Source organism: Triticum aestivum, chromosome 1D (genome assembly GCF_018294505.1).
Source record: "Triticum aestivum cultivar Chinese Spring chromosome 1D, IWGSC CS RefSeq v2.1, whole genome shotgun sequence".
NCBI classification, from domain to species: Eukaryota; Viridiplantae; Streptophyta; class Magnoliopsida; order Poales; family Poaceae; genus Triticum; species Triticum aestivum.
In genome coordinates this window covers 414,656,295-414,677,871 of record NC_057796.1, presented here as the reverse complement: position 1 = coordinate 414,677,871, position 21,577 = coordinate 414,656,295, and the positions used below count along the sequence as shown (strand labels likewise).

Genomic DNA, 21,577 nt, shown 5'->3' with positions numbered 1-21,577 from the left:
CCCACTTTATTCAGGGTAGTAAAATGGACTTTTTCAAAAAAAGTACATTGCATTTAAAAAATATATTCACGTGAGTCAATGAAAATGTTTGTGACATTTTTGAAAAGTTGTTTATCAAATGTATAAACATATTCACATAGTTTAAAAATTAATGTTTCTTATCAAACAAAAAAAGGTTTCAATGTCTATTTGAGAAAAAAAGGTTCAAACAAGTATTTGAAAATAATAATTAATCATGTATTAGATAATGTTAAACCTATATAAGAAAATGTTAAATATGTATATGAAAAATGAAAATCTCATATGTGCTTCCGGAAAAGTGAAAAATATAGTTGTGCTTCCCAAAAAGCGAAAGAAACACAAATGTGCTTCTAGGTTTCGGTTTCTGTTTTTTCTATTTCCTATTTTTATTTCTGGCTTATTGGGAAAAAAAGTTCGTCCAAACATCTTAACATGGGATCTAGCTTCGAAGAACTCGACAGGAGAACCCATGATGAAAATGGTTTGTGATTTGGACGCATGCTTCAACGGATTACACATTTTGAAGAAACGAAACTACAAAAAAATAAACAATACTCTCAGGTTGCGACAAGTGCTATACATGCAGAGTGCCATTTTTCATTACCAGAAAAGATGAGAGTGACCTTTGCAAAGGGGTAACCTTAACTCATGATTTCGGCGGCATGTAGCCCTGCCGAAGCTGGAGCTCTTGGTAAAGGGCAGGGCTTCTTCACCGGGGCAAACCTGGTCCGTGGGCCGCAAGCCCGCAACCTGAAATGGAACTTATTCTTTTTAGGGCTGAAAGGAACTTATTCTTTTATGTCTCAAAAAAAAACTTATTCTTTTAGTACCCTTTTTTCAGCAGAAATTCTTTTAGTACCAGGTATTAACAACACTTCCACTACAGCCCATAAGGCCCACTTATCATCTCCTTCTCTGCTCTGTGCCTCTGTCTGCCCGACACACAAAGACCCAACTCTGATTCGCGTCTTCCGCTATCTTCCACTATTCAGTCTGGCGACCGGCGGAACGCGGACTGGTCACTGGGGCTCGCCGACGTGGGGGCTGTTGAGGGGCCGGAAAGAGCTGAGAGGCCAGAGGCTGGTCATGGCTCCTCGGTTCTTCTCGTCGCGGCTGAGCAGGCGGCGCCGGCGCCGCGCGCAGAGATCCGGTGAGCTGAAGCCCAACTCTTTTGATTTTGTCTTTTTAGTGTAGACTCTTTCATCTTAATTGGCTGGAGAAAGTTCTAATTACGCAATAGAATTTTTGTACTAAATTAAAATTGTTATTTATAAAAGGAGGCATCTTACAAAACCCGCAAAAAAAAAAGAGGCATCTTACAAAAGAAAGAGATGCGAGCGTGAAGCTAACGAACCAACATTTATCGAAGCAGAACCAAGCCTCCTGTGTTGTTCCTAGAATTTGGGATTATTAGGACAAGGCTACTTTGAAGGATTATTAAGACAAAGCAACATATACAATGGAAGATGATTTTCTAGCCAATAGCTTGATAGTCAACATAAAGAGTAAAATCATGGAGAAGTACTAATATGAATGTTCTAATGTAATTTACGAGCGCAGGGATAAGAGCTGATCTATAGTGATTAATTCAGTACTCAATGGTTAAGTAGTATTTCGGCACAGTTTCTTTTGTTATGGAGTAGCTGATGCATACAGTTTAAACTTAGAAATGTATTTTGTAAACTAATGTGTACAAGATCAGTATAATTATCTAAGTTTCTCAATATTCTGCAAAATCTAACTTGTTGTAGTCCTACAATTTCGTATTCGAAGAACATACAGCTTCGCTGTTCCTGAAATTTCTTTCAAGGTCTGTCACTGCATGCTAATACATAATGGTTCAAAACCACATCAAATTCAACCTACTATGGTACAGCCACAAATGCAAAGACAACACCTACAACTTCTATGAACCATCAAAAGCTCACACCCAATAATTTGTAAGTCCATGGACAGGGACAGTCGTGTATGATAAAGAGAGTTCTGGTTGGCTATGGTAAAATACATGAGAAACTAATATCATTTTAATCTTACTATAAACAGAAATAGAAGAAGCCGTCCAATCAATATTACTTCGTTGTGGACCAGGACGCGGAATTCTGGCTGGCCATGATTAACCGTTTTATCGCACCCAATTCTTTTACCACATCGCCCATCTTTATGCGCCGTCTTGCAGAGCCCCTGCAGCAAGCTAGACCAAGTCTTGAAACTGGAGCAGCGAACAATTCTAAAGTCACTTGAGGCTCTTGGTTGCATCTTACATTGACGTCCATTATATCCAACAGATTACCAGGACAGGCCATCTGAACGTACTTTGGTAGATTTGTAGTATTGCCGAAAAATGGGTCAGTTGGCCTTCTCCCAGTAAGCATCTCCAACAATAGCACACCATAGCTGTACACGTCGCCTTCCACAGATATTTCAGTCCCGGTGCCATACTCTGTTAAAGGAAGGAAAGAAAGGGTTCGTGTTAGCTTTCTTATAAACTACTGTATATGGTATAGACATAATCCATTCCACACACATTCCTTGGTTGTTTACATATAGTAGTTGACTGTATTTTCGGCACAACAAATTATTGTAAATGGACACATATATATTTTTCAGATTCTCATTTGATATGGTGACCACGAGAGAAATTGGTCTTTTTTTTTTACTATGGAACCATAAGAATTGAAGGCTTAAAGCTTCTTATAATTACTAAAAAGAATCATGAACAATTTTGAGGGAAATTTACTGATTTTTTTAGACAATGTTACTGATTGCTAAGTCGACAATAACAATGTACGGTGGAGCCAAGCCGCTACCGGGAGAGGAACAAACATGAGGTAATCAATCCACTAATTGTGTTAATGCATACCTGAATTAACGAACAAATGTAACCTACTATATTTTGTAAGTCATGTTTGGTCATGATGCAGGTTACCACTTATCTACATGTTAACAAACTACTGCTTAAATATCTTTCAAGCCATTGCTGAAAATGTGGTGAAGTAAGAAGGAAACAGCATACCTGGTGCAAGATACCCAATTGTGCCTTTGATTCCAGCCGAGCAACTTTGATCGGCGAGTGATTGCCTGCTTTCTTCTGCCCTAATTATCTTTGCTAGTCCAAAGTCACCAAGATGTGCAACCATGTCATCATCAAGAAGAATATTACTTGGTTTAACATCACAGTGAACAATTGGAGGATCAATATGATGATGGAGATATTCCAGTGCCTCTGCCACATCAAGTGCAATGTTTAGCCTCTGCATCAGGCTTGGTGTTTGGAACTCGCCTTCTGTGCTCGGGTGTAACCATTTATCCAAGCTTCCATTGGGAATGAACTCGAGCACAAGTGCCTTGAATTGGCTGCCACTGTGGTCCAAGCTATCACACACTGTGATAACCTTGACTAGTTTGCGATGTCGTATCCTTTTGAGAGCATTGCACTCAGATATGAAGCTCCTTGTGGCTCCTTGTCGTTGGACATCAAGTACCTTCACTGCCGCGGTACTCAAATTTGCACCAGAACCAAAAGTACCTTTATATACACTGCCGAAGCTTCCACGGCCAACCAAATTTTCCACAGAGAATGAATCTGTAGCCAAATGCAACTCAGCATATGAGATCCTCTGAAACATCTCAGGGCTGTTTTCCTGACCTTGGCGGGCATCACCTCTTGATTTCCTAATGTAACAACGTATAGCAATGCTGACACAGAGAAGGATGAATGCTCCCGCCACAGTAAACACCAAGATGCGAATCAGTTTGTGACGTGCAGGTTTATCAGGCGCTGGGTATGGGCATGTAGGGAAATGAAAGAATACAGGGCCACCACATAGCATGTCATTACTTGTGAGGGATACAGCACTTGCATTTGAGAAGATCCCCTTATCTGGCACCAGACCTGATAGGTGGTTGAATGAAACGTTTAGATTCTTTAGAAGCCGGAAGCTCTCGAGAAATTCAGGGATATGTCCTGATAAATTATTATTAGAGAGATCCAGCTCTTCTAGCCCTCTTAATGCCATGAGTACTTTTGGAATTTGTCCATGCAAGAGATTCCCTTGTAAGTGTAGGAATTGCAATGTTACGCAACTACCAAGGGTATTTGGGATTACACCTGATAGCTTGTTTGATGAGAGATCCATTATTGCAAGATTGACTAGCTGCCCAACATGTGGAGAAATAGGTCCATCTAATAAATTGTTTGAGAGATTGAGAAATAGAGCCAGGGAGGAGATGCTCATAACTTCTTCTGGGATTTGCCCACTCAAGAGGTTACTGGAAAGGTCCAGGGAGATTAACTCAGTAAGGTTGCCAAAAGTAGCTGGAATGCTACCCTCCAAATTATTGGTTGAAAGAGATAGCAGATTTAGTTGTGATAGGTTGCCTATTGACGAAGGAATCTCCCCATAGTATCTATTCTGAAATAGAGATAGTTCTTTGAGGTTGGATAGCTTTCCAATATCTGAAGGTATGGTTCCTGTGAAGCGATTATCTGCAAACTCAAGTATTGCAAGCTTGTAATATCTTCCTATTCCTGTAGGTATATGCCCAGCAATTTGGTTTCCTCCAACTCGAAGACCTTCAAGTTTTTGCGAGAGATTACCGATGCTATTTGGCAAAATCCCTGAAAGGTTATTCAGTTGAAGATTTACAAGAACTAGGCTGCTGCAGTTAGCCAAGGAGGTCAGAAAATCCCAATCTCTTGACTCTGTAGCCTGCAGCTCATTATTTCCTACTTCAAATACAGTCAAACATCCACTTTGGCCAATATTTGATGGGATTCCGCCACGAAATCTATTCCCATGGAGAGAGAGATGTTCAAGAGAAGATATGTTTGACAAGGAGGCAGGAATCTGGCCTTCAAATTTGTTGTAGAATACACTGAACTTTTTCAGGTTAGGAAGTATAGAGCCAATATCTTGTGGTAGAGAGCCTGACAGTTGGTTTGACCCGAAATTGAGGTATTCAAGTGACGACATATTAAATAACACTGGAGGGATCAAACCTTGTAGGTTATTGGCTGCTAGATTCAGATATTGAAGGTTGGTAAGCTTAGACAAAGCTGGTGGAACATGTCCGCTCATAATATTCCCACCCATGTTCAAATCATTCAGTGCTGTCAAATTGCCGAGCCATGGTGGTATTTGCCCATGCACATGGTTCTTTACTATACTGAAGAGGGTGACTGTTGCAAGATCTGCAAAAGAAGGAGGAATGGTACCCGAGATATTGTTGCTGCCAATAGCCAGAACAACAAGCTTTGACAGGTTTCCCATGGCGGGAGGGATGGCACCGGACAGGGAGTTGACGCTCAGGTTGAGCCTGCGTAGTGCAAAGCAGTTGCCAAGGCTAGGAGGGATCTGACCTTCAAGCTTGTTGTCGGACAAATCGAGTGCACGGAGACGCGAGAGGTTCCCAAGAAATGGTGAAATGGTCCCGGAGAGGCCAAGACCTTGTAGTCGAAGCGCGGCAACATGTCCCGGGTGTGCACTGCTGCACTCCACGCCGGTCCAGCTGCAGAAGCCATGAGTGCTGCCGTTGGAGCTGCTGTTGATGGTCCATGAGGAGAGTGCGCCCAAGGGATCCTTGGTGATGAGAGATTTGAGCGATAGGAGGGCCGGAAGGTCGTCGACGGTGCTGGTGGAGCTGGAAGTGGAAGTGGATGGGTTCAAGAGAAGGGCAGTGGTGGTGATGAGAAGGGCAAGAAGCTGGAGGAGCCATGGTCTGGTCTCCATGGTGTCTGCAGTGTCCTCGGTTGCTTCATTTTGAATCCCCAAAAGAAAGAGGCTTGCTTTTTTCTTCTTCTTTCTTTTTGCGAGGAAAGAGTCTTGCTTTGAAGACGATCAGGTGCAGATTGCAGCCCTTATTGACTTCGGAGGTGGAAGAGTCAAAAGCTCGGTCACATTGGTACAGTTTTTTGGAGGAGGAAGAGGACTGAAGAGACGTCATTGTGTGTCTTGGCATGCAAACCTTTCTTACCCAAAGTTATGGCCGGAATATAGTTGTTTTTTCAGCTACAAACCTACTCGCTCTGTAAACTTTTATAAGATGTTTTATGCCACTACTTTACAGAAGTAGTATTTCTTTACAGAGGTCCTAGTACATTTTTCCTGTATGGTGAGTTCGCATTTTAATTCCACAGGCATATCATGACATATTCTCTTTTTGATAAAACCGACTCCTAATGTAGCATCCATGCTAAGCCATGTCACTCCAAAAGGAACAATCGTCGATAATTAATTAAGTTTGTTGGTTCTTGAGAATTGAGACCAACGAATAGTCATATTCTTGGGTTAAAAGACACATCCTTTGATCCGTGGAAATGCATATTAGAAAAGAAGCACAAAACTATTAACTAGCACACACACATGTATAAACATTTCAAAATAAACTCACAAAAAATACCTAATAATATCCACAATAAAGTGCGGGCTTTACAATAGTTTATCCTATCCAAGAGCAATTTATTATCCTATAATTCTAGCCTTGCACGAAACCAACCGAACACCATCTTGTGAGAATTTTATGAAAACAAAGAACACCAGAAATCCTTTATTATTATTGTCACCTGCCATAGATTGCTCCCAGCATGTCTGTAAACTAATGAAAAAGGATCGTCATTTTCAGCGCCCAACACAATTGTCATTTTCTCGACACTGGTGACATCTTCATTCCTTTTTTTTTCGAACCATGCTGAAGGGCTGCATATGAATTAAATAGATAGAAGAAAAGGGCAAAAGAAAAAAAAACATATAGAGTCCTGAGAGGACCAAAACACATACTGGAAGAATAGACAGAGGCACATAAGCAAAGGAAGCTGACTAATGCTAAGTCGAAGACCAAGAGGGACACAACAACGATCAACGGAACGTAAATCTTCTCCAACCACCTTTGACTGATTTACGATCTGAATGATTGGGGTAATATAGAGCTGCTAAACAGACGATCGAGCATTCCTGTCTCCAAATAGCCCACACGACCATCATAGACCATCTTCACTCTTTTGAGCCATACATCATGATATTAGAGCAACTTATGTTTCGATACATCCTCCTAAACACGAGAATGGCTGAGATCAGCATACATTCCTTCTGTTAGAGTATACGTTCTACACATATGTATAGACAGTGTATGCGCCATGTAATCTAGTCAGCGCATGTACGTGAGAAGTGGGCACGACCATAGCCCACGATCTCTCCTGGTAGTGGCACACGATCACTCTGTAAGTTGTATATAGACTCAGCCGTAGAGCTAAACGAATTGTGTTGATTCCCATATAGTCCTTCTCCCTTCATCATGATATCAAATACCTCTGACCAGATCAATCATTTTGCTCCGGTCACCTATCCCGCTTCCGCCGCTATGGCGACACCTCTGACTCCGCGCTCCTACCATCGGCGATCCTGCCACTGGCGGTCCCGTCACTCCTGTTGCCAATGCCCCACCAGCCCTGCTGCCTGGCAGCGCTACTGCCTTTGCGCCGCCTGCATCTCCCCTCTCCTCGCCGGTTCTTCAAACGATCAACATCCACCAACACGCCCCCTGTCAACCTACTCGCCGGCAACTACGCGCAGTGGCTTCGCCACTTCGACGCGGCAATCGACATGTTCGGTCTTCGCGATCATGTTGATGCCGATGCCGTGCAGCACCCGGACCCCCTGAGTGGGTGATGGCGGATCACGCCGCCGTCCACTGGCTCAACACCACCGTCGCGCCTGATCTCCTAGATGTCCTGATGCAACACAAGGACACGGCACTCACCTTGTGGATGGCGATCGACGTCATCTTCTAGGACAACTAGCTCGCCCGTGCGATTTACATCGACGTCGTGTACCATGCCATCGTCCAAAGCGACATGACCATTATGCAATACTGCACCAAGCTGAAGATGTAAGCCGACCAACTGCGTGGTCTCGGTCAGCTTGTGAGTGAGACGCAATAGGTCTTCCAGCTTCTGCGTGGACTCGGGCGTTAATACCACGAGGCGATCCTCACATCATGCTGCGCACGCCTCTTCCATCGTTCCTTCAAACTCGCTCCCTGCTTCTCGAGGAGCATCGTGCAGATCAAACTGCGCGTCTTCAGAGTACGCATGCGCTCGTCGCCGGGCGTGGCGTCGCCGCCCCTTCTCCACCACCTGTCACACCTGACACCAAAGACAACGATGGTGGTTGTGGGCATCGCCGAGGACGTTGCACCGGCATCGACGGTGGATCGGGCAGTGGTGGCTCTCCCCAACAACCGCCACCGCGCATCCCAAGCCTCCCCACCCCTGCCCCTGGCCCCAACTCCTGGATAGGGCTCGTTTAGGCCTGGCCTGTGCATTGGAGTGCTCCAGGCTCCGGTGTGTTTGGCATGTGCCCCGGGGCACCGCATCAGCATGCTTGTTGCTCCGACCATGCCGCTGCCGCTGCCTGGTGTGTACGGCTACGACGGTTACACGCCACCTCCTCCCTGCTACGGCCCACTATCGGTCTACAACACTTCCCTACCTGACGTACAGCAGCCGCAGCAGCCCCTGGACATGGCCTCGCTCCTGGCCGCGCTCCACAGCGCCACCGCCGGGCTGTCTTCCTCAAGCAGTACCTCTGACTGGTACATGGACTCATGTGCTGCTTCCCACATGACCAATTCCCCCAGTAATCTTCACTCCCTCCTTCCCTTCACCTCCTCCTCTCACATCATTGTCGACAGTGGTGAGCACCTCCCAATCAAACACACTGCTCTCATTTCCGGCACCTCTCCCATCCAACTGCGCAACATTCTTGTTTCACCTTCCTTGATACAAAAAACTTCTTTCCGTTCATCAAATTTGTCGTGACAGTCCTATTTCGGTTGAGTTTGACTTGTTTGGTTTATCTGTCAAGTTTTTGCGAACCAAGGCGGTGATCCTTCGCTGTAATTCGACTAGGGATCTGTACTCCGTGGCGCTGACACAATCGCTCATCTCGCATCTGTTCGCCGGCGTCGTCACGTCTGATCTCCTCCACCAGTGGCTTGGGCTTCCCGGTTCTTTTCATTTTTCTTGTTTTTTCTTTTTCTTTCCTTTTTCATTTTTTCTGCTTCCTTTCCTTTCCTGTTTCATTCACTTTTTGATTTTTTTGAATTTCAAAATAAAATAAAAATGTTGGCAAATTAAAAAAATTCTAGGGTTTTCAAAAAATATCCCTGAATTTGAATAAAATGTTTGCAAAATTGGGAAAATTTTCGAATACTTAAAAAAGGACCTATTTTTAAAATAAATTACGGAAAATTCAACTAGTGTTTGAAGTTTTCAAAAAATGTTTGGAATTTCAAAATTTCTACGTGATTTTCGTAAAATATTCGTGTTTTTAGGAAACATTCAAAATTTAAAAAGCGTTCATCTTTCGATCGCTAGAGTAGTCAATCCAGTTTGATATAGTGCCCAGTTTCCCGCTTCGCTGCATATGCCCGCTAGTTTCGCTGTATGCGGCAGTGGTCCGGCCCAGTAGGGCGGCCGCCTCTTCGTTGCCCCGCCAATCTGCCGCATAAGGCCCATTTATCATCTCCTTCTCACGTTCTGCTTGGCAGACAAGATCCAAACCCTGATTCCCGTCTTGCCGCCGTCTTCTACTATTTCAGTCTGGCGTGGACTCCTGCGACCGGCGAACTGGTCACTGGGGCTTGCCGGCGAATGGGGTGGCGAGCGGCCGGCAAGAGTGTAACGCCGCTGAGAGGCCAGAGGCTGTTCATGGCTCCTGGGCTCGTCTCGTCGCGGCCGGGCAGGCGACGCCGGCGCCGCGCGCAGAGATCCGGTGAGCTGAAGTCCAACTCTTTATATTCTGTCTTTTTAGTGTAGATTCGTTCGTCTTAATTAGTTGGGGAAAGTTCTAATTAGGCCATAGAAATTTTGTGCTAAATTAAGATTGTTGTTTCGAAAAGGAGGCATTGATGGTTAAGGGGGTCCCGTCAAAAATGGTTAAGGGGGAAACCATTGATGCATCTTACAAAAGAAAGAGAGGTGAGTCTGAAGCCAACAAACCAACATTAATCGAAGCAGAACGAAGCCTCCTGTGTTGTTGCTCAAATTTGAGATTATTAAGATAAGGCTACATATACGATGGAAGATAATTTTCTAGCCAATAGCTTGATAGTCAACATAAAGAGTAAAATCATGGATATAGATCCGTAAATGGATTTGTATGTATAGCCACTTCAGTCATGCTCCTTGTTTCTCGAATGGAAAAAAAGTATCTTCTTTCTGGGAACATGCTAAACCAGAAATTCCTATGTTCGTGATTCTTCATCCACCGATGCAGAAAATCTTCCAGTTTTCCATTCTCAAAGGCTAAGCGGAACTCCTCCCTTCGTGTCTTCTTCCTTTCCAAGCTTGTTGCGGGGAATCTGGGCTCTTCTTCAGATTCGTGGCCTGAGCTTCATTCATTGATTTATTCGGGTGCATTCCTTTCGCACCCCGGTTATGAAATTCCGTACTCATTAAGTGCTAAGTACATCTATGAAGATGTTCTTATGCAATTTAGGAGCGCAAGGTAGGATCTGATCTGTAGTGATTAATTCAATACTCCATGGCTAAGTAGTTTTTTCGTACAGTTCCTTTTGTTATGGAGTAGCTGCTGCATACAGTTAAGTTACAAATGTATTTTGTTAACTAATGTCGACAAGATCAATATAATTATCTAAGTTTCTGAATATTCTGCAAAATCTAGCTTGTTCTAGTCCTACAATTTCGTTCTTCTAAAAACATACAGCTTCGCCCCAGCTGAGATTTCTTTCAAGATCCGTCACTGCATGCTAATACATATAATGGTTCAAAACAACATCAAATTCAACTCACTATGGTACAGCCACAAACGCGAAGACAACGCCTACAACTTCTATTATTCCTTTATTTGGCATATAACAATATGCCCCCCAGCACATAAATGCTCACGAATGTACAGTAGTTGTTGTTAAATACAATACACTATATATGCAACACCACTGTATACAATGATTGAGTTTAACATAACCAGTTTCGATCTTTCTCTGATCATAATTGATTCCTGTGAACCCACAGAAGCTCTTGCCCAATAATTTGTAACTCCATGGACAGGGACAGTTGTGTCTATTCAGAGAGTGCCGATCGGCTATGGTAAAATACATGAGAAACTAATACCATTCTAATCTTACTATAAGTGACGGAAATAGAACAAGCCGTACGTCCAATCTATATTACTGCGCTGTGGACCAAGATGCAAAATTCTGGCTGGCCATGATTAGCCGTTTTATGGCACCCAATTCTCTTACCACATCGCTCATCCTTATGCGCTGTCTTGCAGGGCCCCTGCAGCAAGCTAAACCAAGTTTTGAAACTGGAGCAGCGAACAATTCTAAAGTCGCTTTAGGCTCTTGGTTGCATCTAATATTGACATCCATTGTTTCCAGTAGATTACCAGGACAGGCCATCTCAATGTAGTTTGGTAGATTTGTACTCTCATTGAAAAATGGGTCAGTTGGCCTTCTCCCAGTTAGCATCTCCAACAATAGCACACCATAGCTGTACACGTCACCTTCTACAGATATTTCTGTCCCCATGCCATACTCTGGTAAAGGAAGGAAAGGAAAGGGCTTGTGTTAGTTTTCTTATAAACTGTATGGTATAAATATAATCCATTCCACTCACATTCCTTAGTTGTTTACATATAGTAGTTGGCTGTATTCTTGGCACAACAAATTATTGTAAGTGGACAAATATATATTTTTCAGATTCTCATTTTACCACTAGAGGATGGCATGAAGGATACACAGGAAATCCGCTCTTTTTTAAATTATGAAACCATAAGAATTGGAGGCTTAAAGCTTCTTATAATTACTAAAAAGAATCATGAACACTTGTTCAGGGAAATTTACTGATTTTTTAGACAATGTTACTGACTGTTGAGTCAACAATAACAATGTACGGTGGAGCCAAGCGGCTGCCAGGGGAGGAACAAATGTGAGGTAATCAATCCACTAATTTTGTTGATGCGTACCTGAATTATTGAACAAATGTAACCCACTATATTTTGTAATTCATGTTTGGTTCATGATGCAGGTTACCATTTCTTTTATCTACATGTTAATAAAGTCTTGCATAAATATCTTTAAGCAATTACTGAAAATGTGGAGTAAGAAGGAAACAACATACCTGGTGCAAGGTACCCAATTGTGCCTTTGATTCCAACAGAGGAACTTTGACCTGTGAGTGATTGACTGCTTTCTTCTGCCCTAATTATCTTTGCTAGTCCGAAGTCACCAAGATGTGCAACCATGTTATCATCAAGAAGAATATTACTTGGTTTAACATCACAGTGAACAATTGGAGGATCAATATGATGATGGAGATATTCCAGTGCCTCCGCCACATCAAGTGCAATGTTTAGCCTCTGCATCAGGCTTGGTGTTTGGAACTCGCCTTCTGTGCTCGGGTGTAACCATTTATCCAAGCTTCCATTGGGAATGAACTCGAGCACAAGTGCCTTGAATTGGCTGCCACTGTGGTCCAAGCTATCACACACTGTGATAACCTTGACTAGTTTGCGATGTCGAATCCGTTTGAGAGCATTGCACTCAGACATGAAGCTCCTTGTGGCTCCTTGCCTTTGGACATCAAGTACCTTCACAGCCGCCGTAATTAAATTTGCACCAGAACCAAAAGTCCCTTTATATACACTGCCGAAGCTTCCACGGCCAACCAAATTTTCTACAGAGAATGAATCTGTAGCCGAATGCAACTCAGTGTATGAGATCCTCTGAAACATCTCAGGGATGTTTTCCTGACCTTGGCGGGCATCACCTCTTGACTTGTTAATGTAACAACATGTAGCAATGCAGACACCAAGCAGGATGAATGCTCCCACCACAGTAAACACCAAGATGTGAATCAGTTTATGACGTGCAAGCTTATCAGGGGCTAGGTATGGGCATGCAGGGAAATGGAAGAACACGGGGCCACCACATAACATGCCATTACTCGTGAGAGATACAATGCTTGCATTTGAGAAGATTCCCGTATCTGGCACCGGACCTGATAGTTGGTTGAATGAAAGGTTTAGATTCTTCAGAAGCTGGAAGCTCTCAAGAAATTCAGGAACAGGTCCTGATAAGTTATTATTAGAGAGATCCAGCTCTTCTAACCCTCTTAATGCCATGAATTCTTTTGGAATCTGTCCATGCAAGAGATTCCCTTGTAAGTATAGGAATTGCAATTCTATACAACTACCAAGGGTATTTGGTATTGCACTTGATAACTTGTTCGATGAGAGATCCATTATTGCAAGATTGACTAGCTGCCCAACATGTGGGGTAATAGGTCCATCTAATAAATTGTTTGAGAGATTGAGAAATACAGCCAGGGAGGAGATGCTCATAACTTCTTCTGGGATTTGCCCACTCAAGAGGTTACTGGAAAGGTCCAGAGAGATCAGCTCAGTTAGGTTGCCAAAAGTAGCGGGAATGCTACCCTCCAAATTGTTGTTTGAAAGAATTAGCTTGTTTAGCTGTGACATGTTGCCTAGTGACAATGGAATCTCCCCATGGTATCTATTCTGAAATAGAAACAGATTTCTTAGGTTGGATAGCTTTCCAATATCTGAAGGTATGGTTCCTGTGAAGAGGTTATCTGCAAACTCAAGAACCGTGAGTTTGTAATATCTTCCTATTCCCGTAGGTATATGTCCAGCAATCTGGTTTCCTCCTACTTGAAGAGTTTCAAGTTTTTGCGAGAGATTACTGATGCTATTTGGCAAAATCCCCGAAAGGTTATTCAGTTGAAGATCTACAGTAGATAGGCTGCTACAGTTAGCCAAGGAGGTCAGAAAATCCCAATCCCTCGACTCTGTAGCCTGCAGCTCATTCTTCCCTAGCACAAATACAGTCAAACATCCATTTTGGCCAATATTTGATGGGATTCGTCCATGAAATCTGTTCCCATGGAGAACGATACGTTCAAGAGAAGATATGTTTGACAAGGAGGAAGGGATCTGGCCTTTAGATTTGTTGTAGAATAAACTGAACTCTTTCAGGTTAGGAAGTGTAGACCCAATATCTTGTGGTAGCGAGCCTGACAGTTGGTTTGACTCAAAATCGAAGCGTTCAAGTGACGACATATTAAATAATACTGGAGGGATCAAACCTTGTAGGTTATTGGTTCCTAGAAACAGAAATCGAAGGTTGGTAAGCTTAGACAAAGCTGGTGGAACATGGCCGCTCATCATATTATCTTCCACGTTCAAATCTTTTAGGGCTGTCAAATTGCCGAGCCATGGTGGTATTTGCCCATGCACATAGTTACTTGCTATACTAAACACGGTGACTGTTGCAAGATCCGCAAAGGAAGGAGGAATTGTACCTGAGATATTGTTCTTGCGAATACTCAGAACAACAAGCTTTGACAGGTTTCCCATGGCGGGAGGGATGGCACTGGACAGGGAGTTGAAGCTCAGGTTGAGCCTGCGGAGTGCAAAGCAGTTACCAAGGCTAGGAGGGATCTGACCTTCAAGCTTGTTGTTGGACAAATCTAGTACACGGAGACGGGAGAGGTTCCCGAGAAATGGTGAAATGGTCCCGGAGAGGCCGATACCTTGCAAGCGCAGCGCCATGACATGGCCCGGGTGAGTCCTGCTGCATTTCACGCCGGTCCAGCTGCAGAAGCCATGAGTACTGCCATTGGAGCTGCTGTTGATTGTCCATGAGGAGTGCGCCCAAGGGATCCTTGGTGATGAGGGATTTGAACGATAGGAGGGCGGGGAGGTCGTGGGCCGTGCTGATGGAGCTGGAAGTGGAAGTGGATGTGTTCAAAAGAAGGGCAGTGGTGGTGGTGAGAAGGGCAAGAGGCCGGAGGAGCCATCGTCTCATCTCCATGGCCAGGCAAAGAAAACCAATACCAGCTGCTGGTTGGGGGGGATACAAGTAGAAACTGCAATTGTGTACCAAGCACCTATGATGTGACATTCTGTCATTGACTAGCCAATGAAAATCAGGAGACTATGAGAGTCGCCAACGGCCGGGAAATACTATTGCAAAATCGAAATAAATCTGGAGACTATGAGACTCGTCAATGGCTACACATCAATTTCTTATGCACTTCAAAAACATTTAAACTTTGCAACACAGTACTTACCAAAATACAAATTATATAAATATAAACATTTCAAAATAAAGCTTACTAAAAACACCTAACAATAGCTGCAGCAAAGCGCAGGCTTTACACTGGTTTATCCTATAGTTCCCGTCTCAAACAAAAGCAATGGAACGCCATCTTGTGCCACTTTTGTCAAAACAAAGAACACCAGAAATTTTTCATTATTATTTCGGCCTTCCATAGATTGCTCCCAGCATATCTGTAAACCGATAAAAAGGATCGTCATTTTCAGCATCGAATACAGTTGTCGCCTTTTCCACACTCTGGTGACATCTTCACTCTTTTGAACAAGGCATCACGATATGGCAACTGCAGAACCAAGACTAAATATACCACTAGCATTGGTATCCGGCCAACCCGAAACTCATCCACCAAGTAGAAAGCGCCAGCCGGAGCAAGTCTTGCCATGCTTCACGCATTATACTTTTCGCACACTGAAGTTTCCACTGGAATTTATCATGATTTCGACAGTCAAGCATGCAGACCATGAATTTTATGATGATTTCGACAGTCTAGCATGCAGACCACGGCAGACAGGCTAGTGCCCTATCGGCAATGGAAGTTTCTTATTGGCTTCCCACTGAAATTGAATAGGGCAGTGGCTGGACGACGTTGCAACACCTCACCCAAGTGACCGAAGTAGTATCAAAGTATCTTCCCGTCATATCAGTTAAGTTTTTTGGTCTGGAAGAGAGAATCCAGATTGTCATAGTGGTCTTTCTAACTTCGATACCCAGCGTTGGCCAATTCCTCCTGAAATACCACTCAAAACAAGGGAAACTCCAAAGAAAAAGTACAGCTAAAGCTGATTGATTAACCCTTTGCATTGTTCCTATATCAGATTTAGGAAACCTTCAAAATTCACTGCAAAGTGTACGAAGTACAAACAAGATTATCATTTTTTTAAAGGAGGATCACCCCCGGCCGCCTCTACATTAGAATGATGCATGCAGCCAGAACAAGATTATCATAGACGAGATTTTTCAAGGAACTATTATTATGGATAATTCCATACATGATCCTCATCATCGTGACTCATGACTAGTGCAAAAGACGTTACATGCTGAGTACTACATCCATACTTGCACGATAAGATTGTTGCAGTAAAAGCAACTTTCCAGCTCATCCGACATCATCCGGAAATCGTTTATAGCAAGCTCCAAAATTTGTCACTGCAACGTGATCGTCTCAGTTTCAATCTCAATCTCTTCAGCATCTCACCACACAACAAATAAACCACAATCGGAAACGCAACCACATTTCGTACTGGAATCAATATGGGTAGGTTCGTCTTCTTCGCGGTGTTCCTGGCGGCCCTGGTAGCCGTCTCCGCCGCCCAAGGCGTGCTCGAGCAGAGCCTCACGGACGCGCAGTGCCGGGGCGAGGTCCAGGAGAAGCCGCTCCTCGCGTGCCGGCAGATCCTCGAGCAGCAGCTGACCGGCCGCGCCGGCGAGGGCGCCGTCGGCGTCCCGTTGTTTCATGCCCAGTGGGGCGCCAGGGAGCGATGCTGCCGGCAGCTCGAGAGCGTCAGCCGCGAGTGCCGCTGCGCCGCCCTCCGCGGCATGGTGCGGGACTACGAGCAGTCCATGCCGCCGCTGGGAGAAGGGCGCCACGGCTCGTCGGGGGAGCGTCAACAAGAGCAGGGGTGTTCCGGCGAGTCCACGGAGCCGGAGCAGCGGCAGGAGGTACAAGGGGGTCAGTATGGCAGTGAGACAGGAGGAGGCCAGCAGCAGGGAGGAGGCTACCACGGGGTGACCGTCGGGCGTGGTGGCCAGCGGCAAGGACAGGTGCTCTGTCACAAGAGGCCGCAGCGGCAGCAGGGAGAAGGGTTCTCCGGCGAGGGGGCGCAGCAGAAGCCGCAGGCCGGTCGCGTGAGGTTGACGAAGGTGCGGCTGCCGACCGCGTGCCGGATCGAGCCCCAGGAGTGTAGCGTCTTCACCGCCGACCAGTACTACTAAGCTAGCTGATTGGTGGATGTACTGTGTGAGCTCTGATAATAAGTGTGACCTGTAACCACAATCCTCCATGCGGAAATGACAGTGATAATGAAAAAGCAATGAATAATGAAATGGATTTACTTGCCAGAAGCCCAGAACCGGTTAATCATTTTTTGCTTGTGACTCCCGTAATTCTTTTACTTCCAAAATTTAAAAATAAGGAATACAAAATAAATCTTGAAAACTCCATGGGAAAATGCTTTTATTTGCAGCCCGAGAGCACATCCCTATTTGGAATTATGGATCACCGCATTTTGTTTTTGTTTTCAGTGCACCGCATTTTTATTAAGGAATCTTTTTGGAACTTGGAAATGCATGCTTTCAACTTTTCAACGTAAATATCGGTAGAGCTTAGGCAAAAAAGGAAGTGCCTTTGTTTTAGTTCAAACGAACTAAAACCACGACATTTATTTTCGATCGGAGGGAGTAGTAGTTATGAGTGATACAATGTCATGTTCTACATGATTGGATGGTGACAACTTTGGAGTGAATAAGTTTTGAGTTGGCACTTTCTTTTTTAAGGGAAAAGCCATCATGGTGACTTTATTCATAAGGTGTAAAAGTTACATCGGTTGCTAATTTAACTAAGATAAAAAAGGGAAGATTCCTGCTAGCTGCCACCTGTTAGTAACAGAAACATTAGAATTACAAGCTAAAAGATGCGCAACTTGATTGGCTTCCCTAGGACAATGATCGAATTTGACATTCACAAAACTTTGACATAGAAAGGAGCATTCTTCGTAAATTGCGGCCGCAACACCAATTGAATTGCCTCCATTCTTCATCGTGCCGGCAACATCATGCAATCTGAATTCACTAGAATTGTGTTACACCCCACTTGTCCAGCGAGGACCCGACTATTTCGGAGGGCGATAGCCTCTGCCATGGCAGCCGTGTTGACGCAGGTTACAACGCAGTTGCTTGCCTGCCATGATTATCATGAAGCACCACACCTGAAGCGTCATTCTTCTCGAGAATGATGAAGGCCGCATCAACATGAAGTTTTACATAGTTCTCCGGTGGTTTCTCCCGGCCTCCTCTGCGAGTGCCCACCTTTTTATTTTGCTCGCCTGTAGTTAAGACATAGCGGTTGTTAAGTTTTACATATTTTGTACTGCACTTAGTATAACTATAATTGTATTTTTAGTACTATTAAGTTATACTTAGAATTGGTTGCATGCTAAACACAATTAATAAATGGTGGATTATGTGGCACAATAAACAACTATTGGCAAATTTTCTGCATGCATGATTTCACTTGGATTCCTTCCTAGTTTTTTTCCCAGGAATTCTTTCCTAGTTGATCCGCTTCCCCATTGATGCATCCTCGCCTCAGGCAAACAATTACAATCTCTAGTGGTGATGAATGCTTTGTTGTTAATACAAGTTTCTCTTAGTTATGAGCGGAACAAGAAGTAATATACACAAGTTTCTGCACCAAACCTAGAGGCAAGGTGGCATTGGAGGATTGAGGATGTTTGTGTTTTTTCTTGTGGGGATGTCTGCATTTGTTGTTGAGGTGGATTATGACAATCTATCTTTTGCCCATTTTATTATTTGTTCAACATTTTATTTGCTTCCATGGCTATCTATTTTTGTTGCCGATACAATGAATAAGGTTAATAAAGCATAATTTAGCAACCACAAAATGTGTATTAGGAGTCAGGGCCGGGCCGGCAAACTCAGGGCCCTATGCCAAAACTCTAACAATGAGCCTACCATTAGAAGAACGTCCGGCAAAGAGATGCACTGCAACATATGACCAAAACGTCATCCATGATCGAGTACAATTTCTTAGTGCCTTTTTCATCAAAGTTATATTTGAAACATTTTAGAAAATTTGTCTTAAATTTTTTCCCATGGCGTTTCGATCAAAAAAATGCCTTAAAACCTACCTATATAAAGGCAATAAGGGAAAACACTTCAGGATACCTTCGAATCTAAGGTGTCTTTCTTTAGATGGTATGCTAAACTGTTCTTCATGGCGCCTCAAATCATCATTCTGCAAGTAAAGACTAAAAATAACGCTAAATATGGAGTTAAAGGTTTACAAACGACGAGCGGAAAAGGAGTCTTATATAATTCCAGTAGCATTTATTCCATTTTGCTTCACATAGAAAATGTAGCTGAGGTGGTCGATGTTTATTTTGACTCGCGTGAGGTCGCCGGTTCGATCTCAGAAGCAACGCTGGAATATCCCATATAGATTTATTTTTCAGGCTGAGTGATGCTCGGGTACCTCCAGCGTATGGGCTGAAATTCGCCCCCCCTGCAAATCATGGGCCCTGTGACGTTCGCACGGGTTGCACATGCCTTGGCCCGGGCCTACTAGGAGTGTACCTGGATTATGTTGGACGACGGGAGATGAAAGGGATGTATTAATTAACAAAGATAATGAAGCTTAATTTTCTTATATGTTGTTAATATTGACAAGAAACAAGCTGCTAACTCAAAGTTACGGTTACATAGTCGCAACCTTTTATATCTAAATAATATCTCTCTCTCAACATGCAAACATGCCACCTCAGCATGTAGCATGCATGGAAAATTGTCCACTTCAACATGCAACCATGCATCAAAATTTCCATTTTACTAGGCTATTTATTTGATAAAATTTCACAAATATACAATAATCAAACACAATAGATCATATGTGTTTTCAGTTTTGGTTCTCACATTATTACTCCAAATATAAATGTTTCGTATAACCAAATTTCATTCAAATATACTGCAAAACATTTCCGTGAAAACATGTGGGGTACATCTAGTTATAAGGAAATATTAGTGATGTCCTGCAAGTGATAAGGCCAAGGAGAGAAGAAGTGCACCATCTACAGAGGCCAGGGAAAGACAATGGACATGCAGAGAGGCGGGGGCGGGGAAGAAACACATGGAGATCATAGAAGAACATAAGAGGTTAAACATAGGAGGAGGATATAATGGACAATTAAATCCACATTACCTGAACTCATTTGGGAAGTGGAAAAATCCCCTATTCTGGTGTAAATCAAACTAATTGACGCGAGTTTTCTCTGAAGATTCTATGTTAATTTTAGACATGAATGACCAAAGGTTTCAGTTAGTTGAGTTTTGTCATCGAAAGGTGTTTACATAAGTCCAAAAATTCTACCAGCTTTTGGTACGGCGCGTCATAGAACAGATAAATGTTGTGAGTCATTGGATAGATATTATGAGTCATAGCATGGATTTGTGTTGCCTGGAAATCTAACTATGACAAGAAACAAAACATAAATGGGCTTTTGAAAGATGATTTATCAACTTACCTTATCCATGCAAGCTACCTTCCACTAGTCGACATGCTTAGAAGCTTTTAGTGACCGCAGATTTGCAAAAGCAATGGCTAACAGACACCCAAACCCCAAGAAGCATAACCACTTCTCTTAGATAAAAATAGCAGATCGATATACAAACGTCTACACTTCTGCAAACAATACCCAGAAGCCAGAATTAGGATTGAACCGATTACGTGGCTTTAGCAGACCGTCCAAAAATCTGTTTTGCAAAGCTCCAATTGCTCCTTGCTTATCCAGCTTCTTTTGTGTTGGCAAATTGTTCTTTTCCAACCGACTTTATTCTTTTCACATTTCTTCTTAGGCTGAACTAACCTCGTCGTGCACACAACCATTGTCCTGAACCTTCACCACGTCCCTATAAAAGCCCAACCAATCTCCACAATTTCATCATCACCCACAACACCGAGCACCACAAAATAGAGATCAATTCACTGACAGTCCACCGAGATGGCTAAGCGGCTGGTCCTCTTTGCGGCAGTAGTCATCGCCCTCGTGGCTCTCACCACCGCTGAAGGTGAGGCCTCTAGGCAACTACAGTGTGAGCGCGAGCTCCAGGAGAGCTCGCTTGAGGCATGCCGGCAGGTCGTGGACCAACAGTTGGCCGGTCGGCTGCCATGGAGCACGGGGCTCCAGATGCGATGCTGCCAGCAGCTCCGAGATGTTAGCGCCAAGTGCCGCTCTGTCGCCGTCAGCCAAGTCGCAAGACAATATGAGCAAACTGTGGTGCCGCCCAAGGGCGGATCCTTCTACCCTGGTGAGACCACGCCACTGCAGCAACTCCAACAAGGAATATTTTGGGGAACATCTTCACAAACAGTACAAGGGTATTACCCAAGCGTAACTTCTCCTCGGCAGGGGTCATATTATCCAGGCCAAGCTTCTCCACAACAGCCAGGACAAGGGCAACAGCCTGGCAAATGGCAAGAACCAGGACAAGGGCAACAATGGTACTACCCAACTTCTCTGCAGCAGCCAGGACAAGGGCAACAGATAGGAAAAGGGAAACAAGGGTACTACCCAACTTCTCTGCAGCAACCAGGACAAGGGCAACAAATAGGACAAGGGCAACAAGGGTACTACCCAACTTCTCCGCAGCACACAGGACAAAG

At 43.8% G+C, this 21,577-nt stretch overlaps 5 protein-coding genes across 6 annotated transcripts in view; 2 read left to right on the top strand and 3 right to left on the bottom strand.

Moving 5' to 3' along the window:
- Positions 1–1,811: 1,811 nt before the first annotated feature.
- On the bottom strand, positions 1,812–6,163 carry LOC123182507 (probable LRR receptor-like serine/threonine-protein kinase At3g47570). The gene is made up of 2 exons (XM_044595105.1): positions 3,035–6,163; positions 1,812–2,461 (listed from the first exon to the last, which is right to left on the bottom strand). Exons 1-2 carry the CDS (start codon positions 5,748–5,750, stop codon positions 2,091–2,093), a joined length of 3,087 nt encoding a protein of 1,028 aa, XP_044451040.1. The 5' UTR covers positions 5,751–6,163; the 3' UTR covers positions 1,812–2,090.
- A 4,748-nt stretch (positions 6,164–10,911) lies between these two features.
- Positions 10,912–14,877, bottom strand: LOC100037636 (probable LRR receptor-like serine/threonine-protein kinase At3g47570). Its single transcript, XM_044595100.1, is given in 3 exon segments — positions 10,912–11,579; positions 12,164–14,712; positions 14,714–14,877. Coding segments are annotated over 3 exon segments (3,084 nt in total). The 3' UTR covers positions 10,912–11,208.
- Positions 14,878–16,326: 1,449 nt separating this feature from the next.
- On the top strand, positions 16,327–17,244 carry LOC123182505 (19 kDa globulin). Its single transcript, XM_044595103.1, has one exon. The coding sequence runs from the start codon at positions 16,435–16,437 to the stop codon at positions 17,113–17,115; it is 681 nt and encodes a 226-aa protein (XP_044451038.1). The 5' UTR covers positions 16,327–16,434; the 3' UTR covers positions 17,116–17,244.
- A 297-nt stretch (positions 17,245–17,541) lies between these two features.
- Positions 17,542–20,247, bottom strand: LOC123182506 (uncharacterized). The gene is made up of 4 exons (XM_044595104.1): positions 20,117–20,247; positions 19,394–19,494; positions 19,087–19,156; positions 17,542–18,224 (listed from the first exon to the last, which is right to left on the bottom strand). Exons 1-4 carry the CDS (start codon positions 20,124–20,126, stop codon positions 18,061–18,063), a joined length of 345 nt encoding a protein of 114 aa, XP_044451039.1. The 5' UTR covers positions 20,127–20,247; the 3' UTR covers positions 17,542–18,060.
- The window catches only part of LOC123182504 (glutenin, high molecular weight subunit DY10-like), a 2,691-nt gene continuing 1,358 nt past the window's right edge, over positions 20,245–21,577 (top strand). The window contains exon 1 of one of the 2 annotated variants that reach the window (XM_044595101.1): positions 20,245–21,546. In XM_044595101.1, coding sequence (XP_044451036.1) covers positions 20,916–21,546 — 631 coding nt within the window. In that variant the 5' untranslated portion in view covers positions 20,245–20,915. Of the gene's footprint in view, position 21,577 lies in introns of both variants that reach the window. The other variant, XM_044595102.1, reaches the window with a different exon arrangement.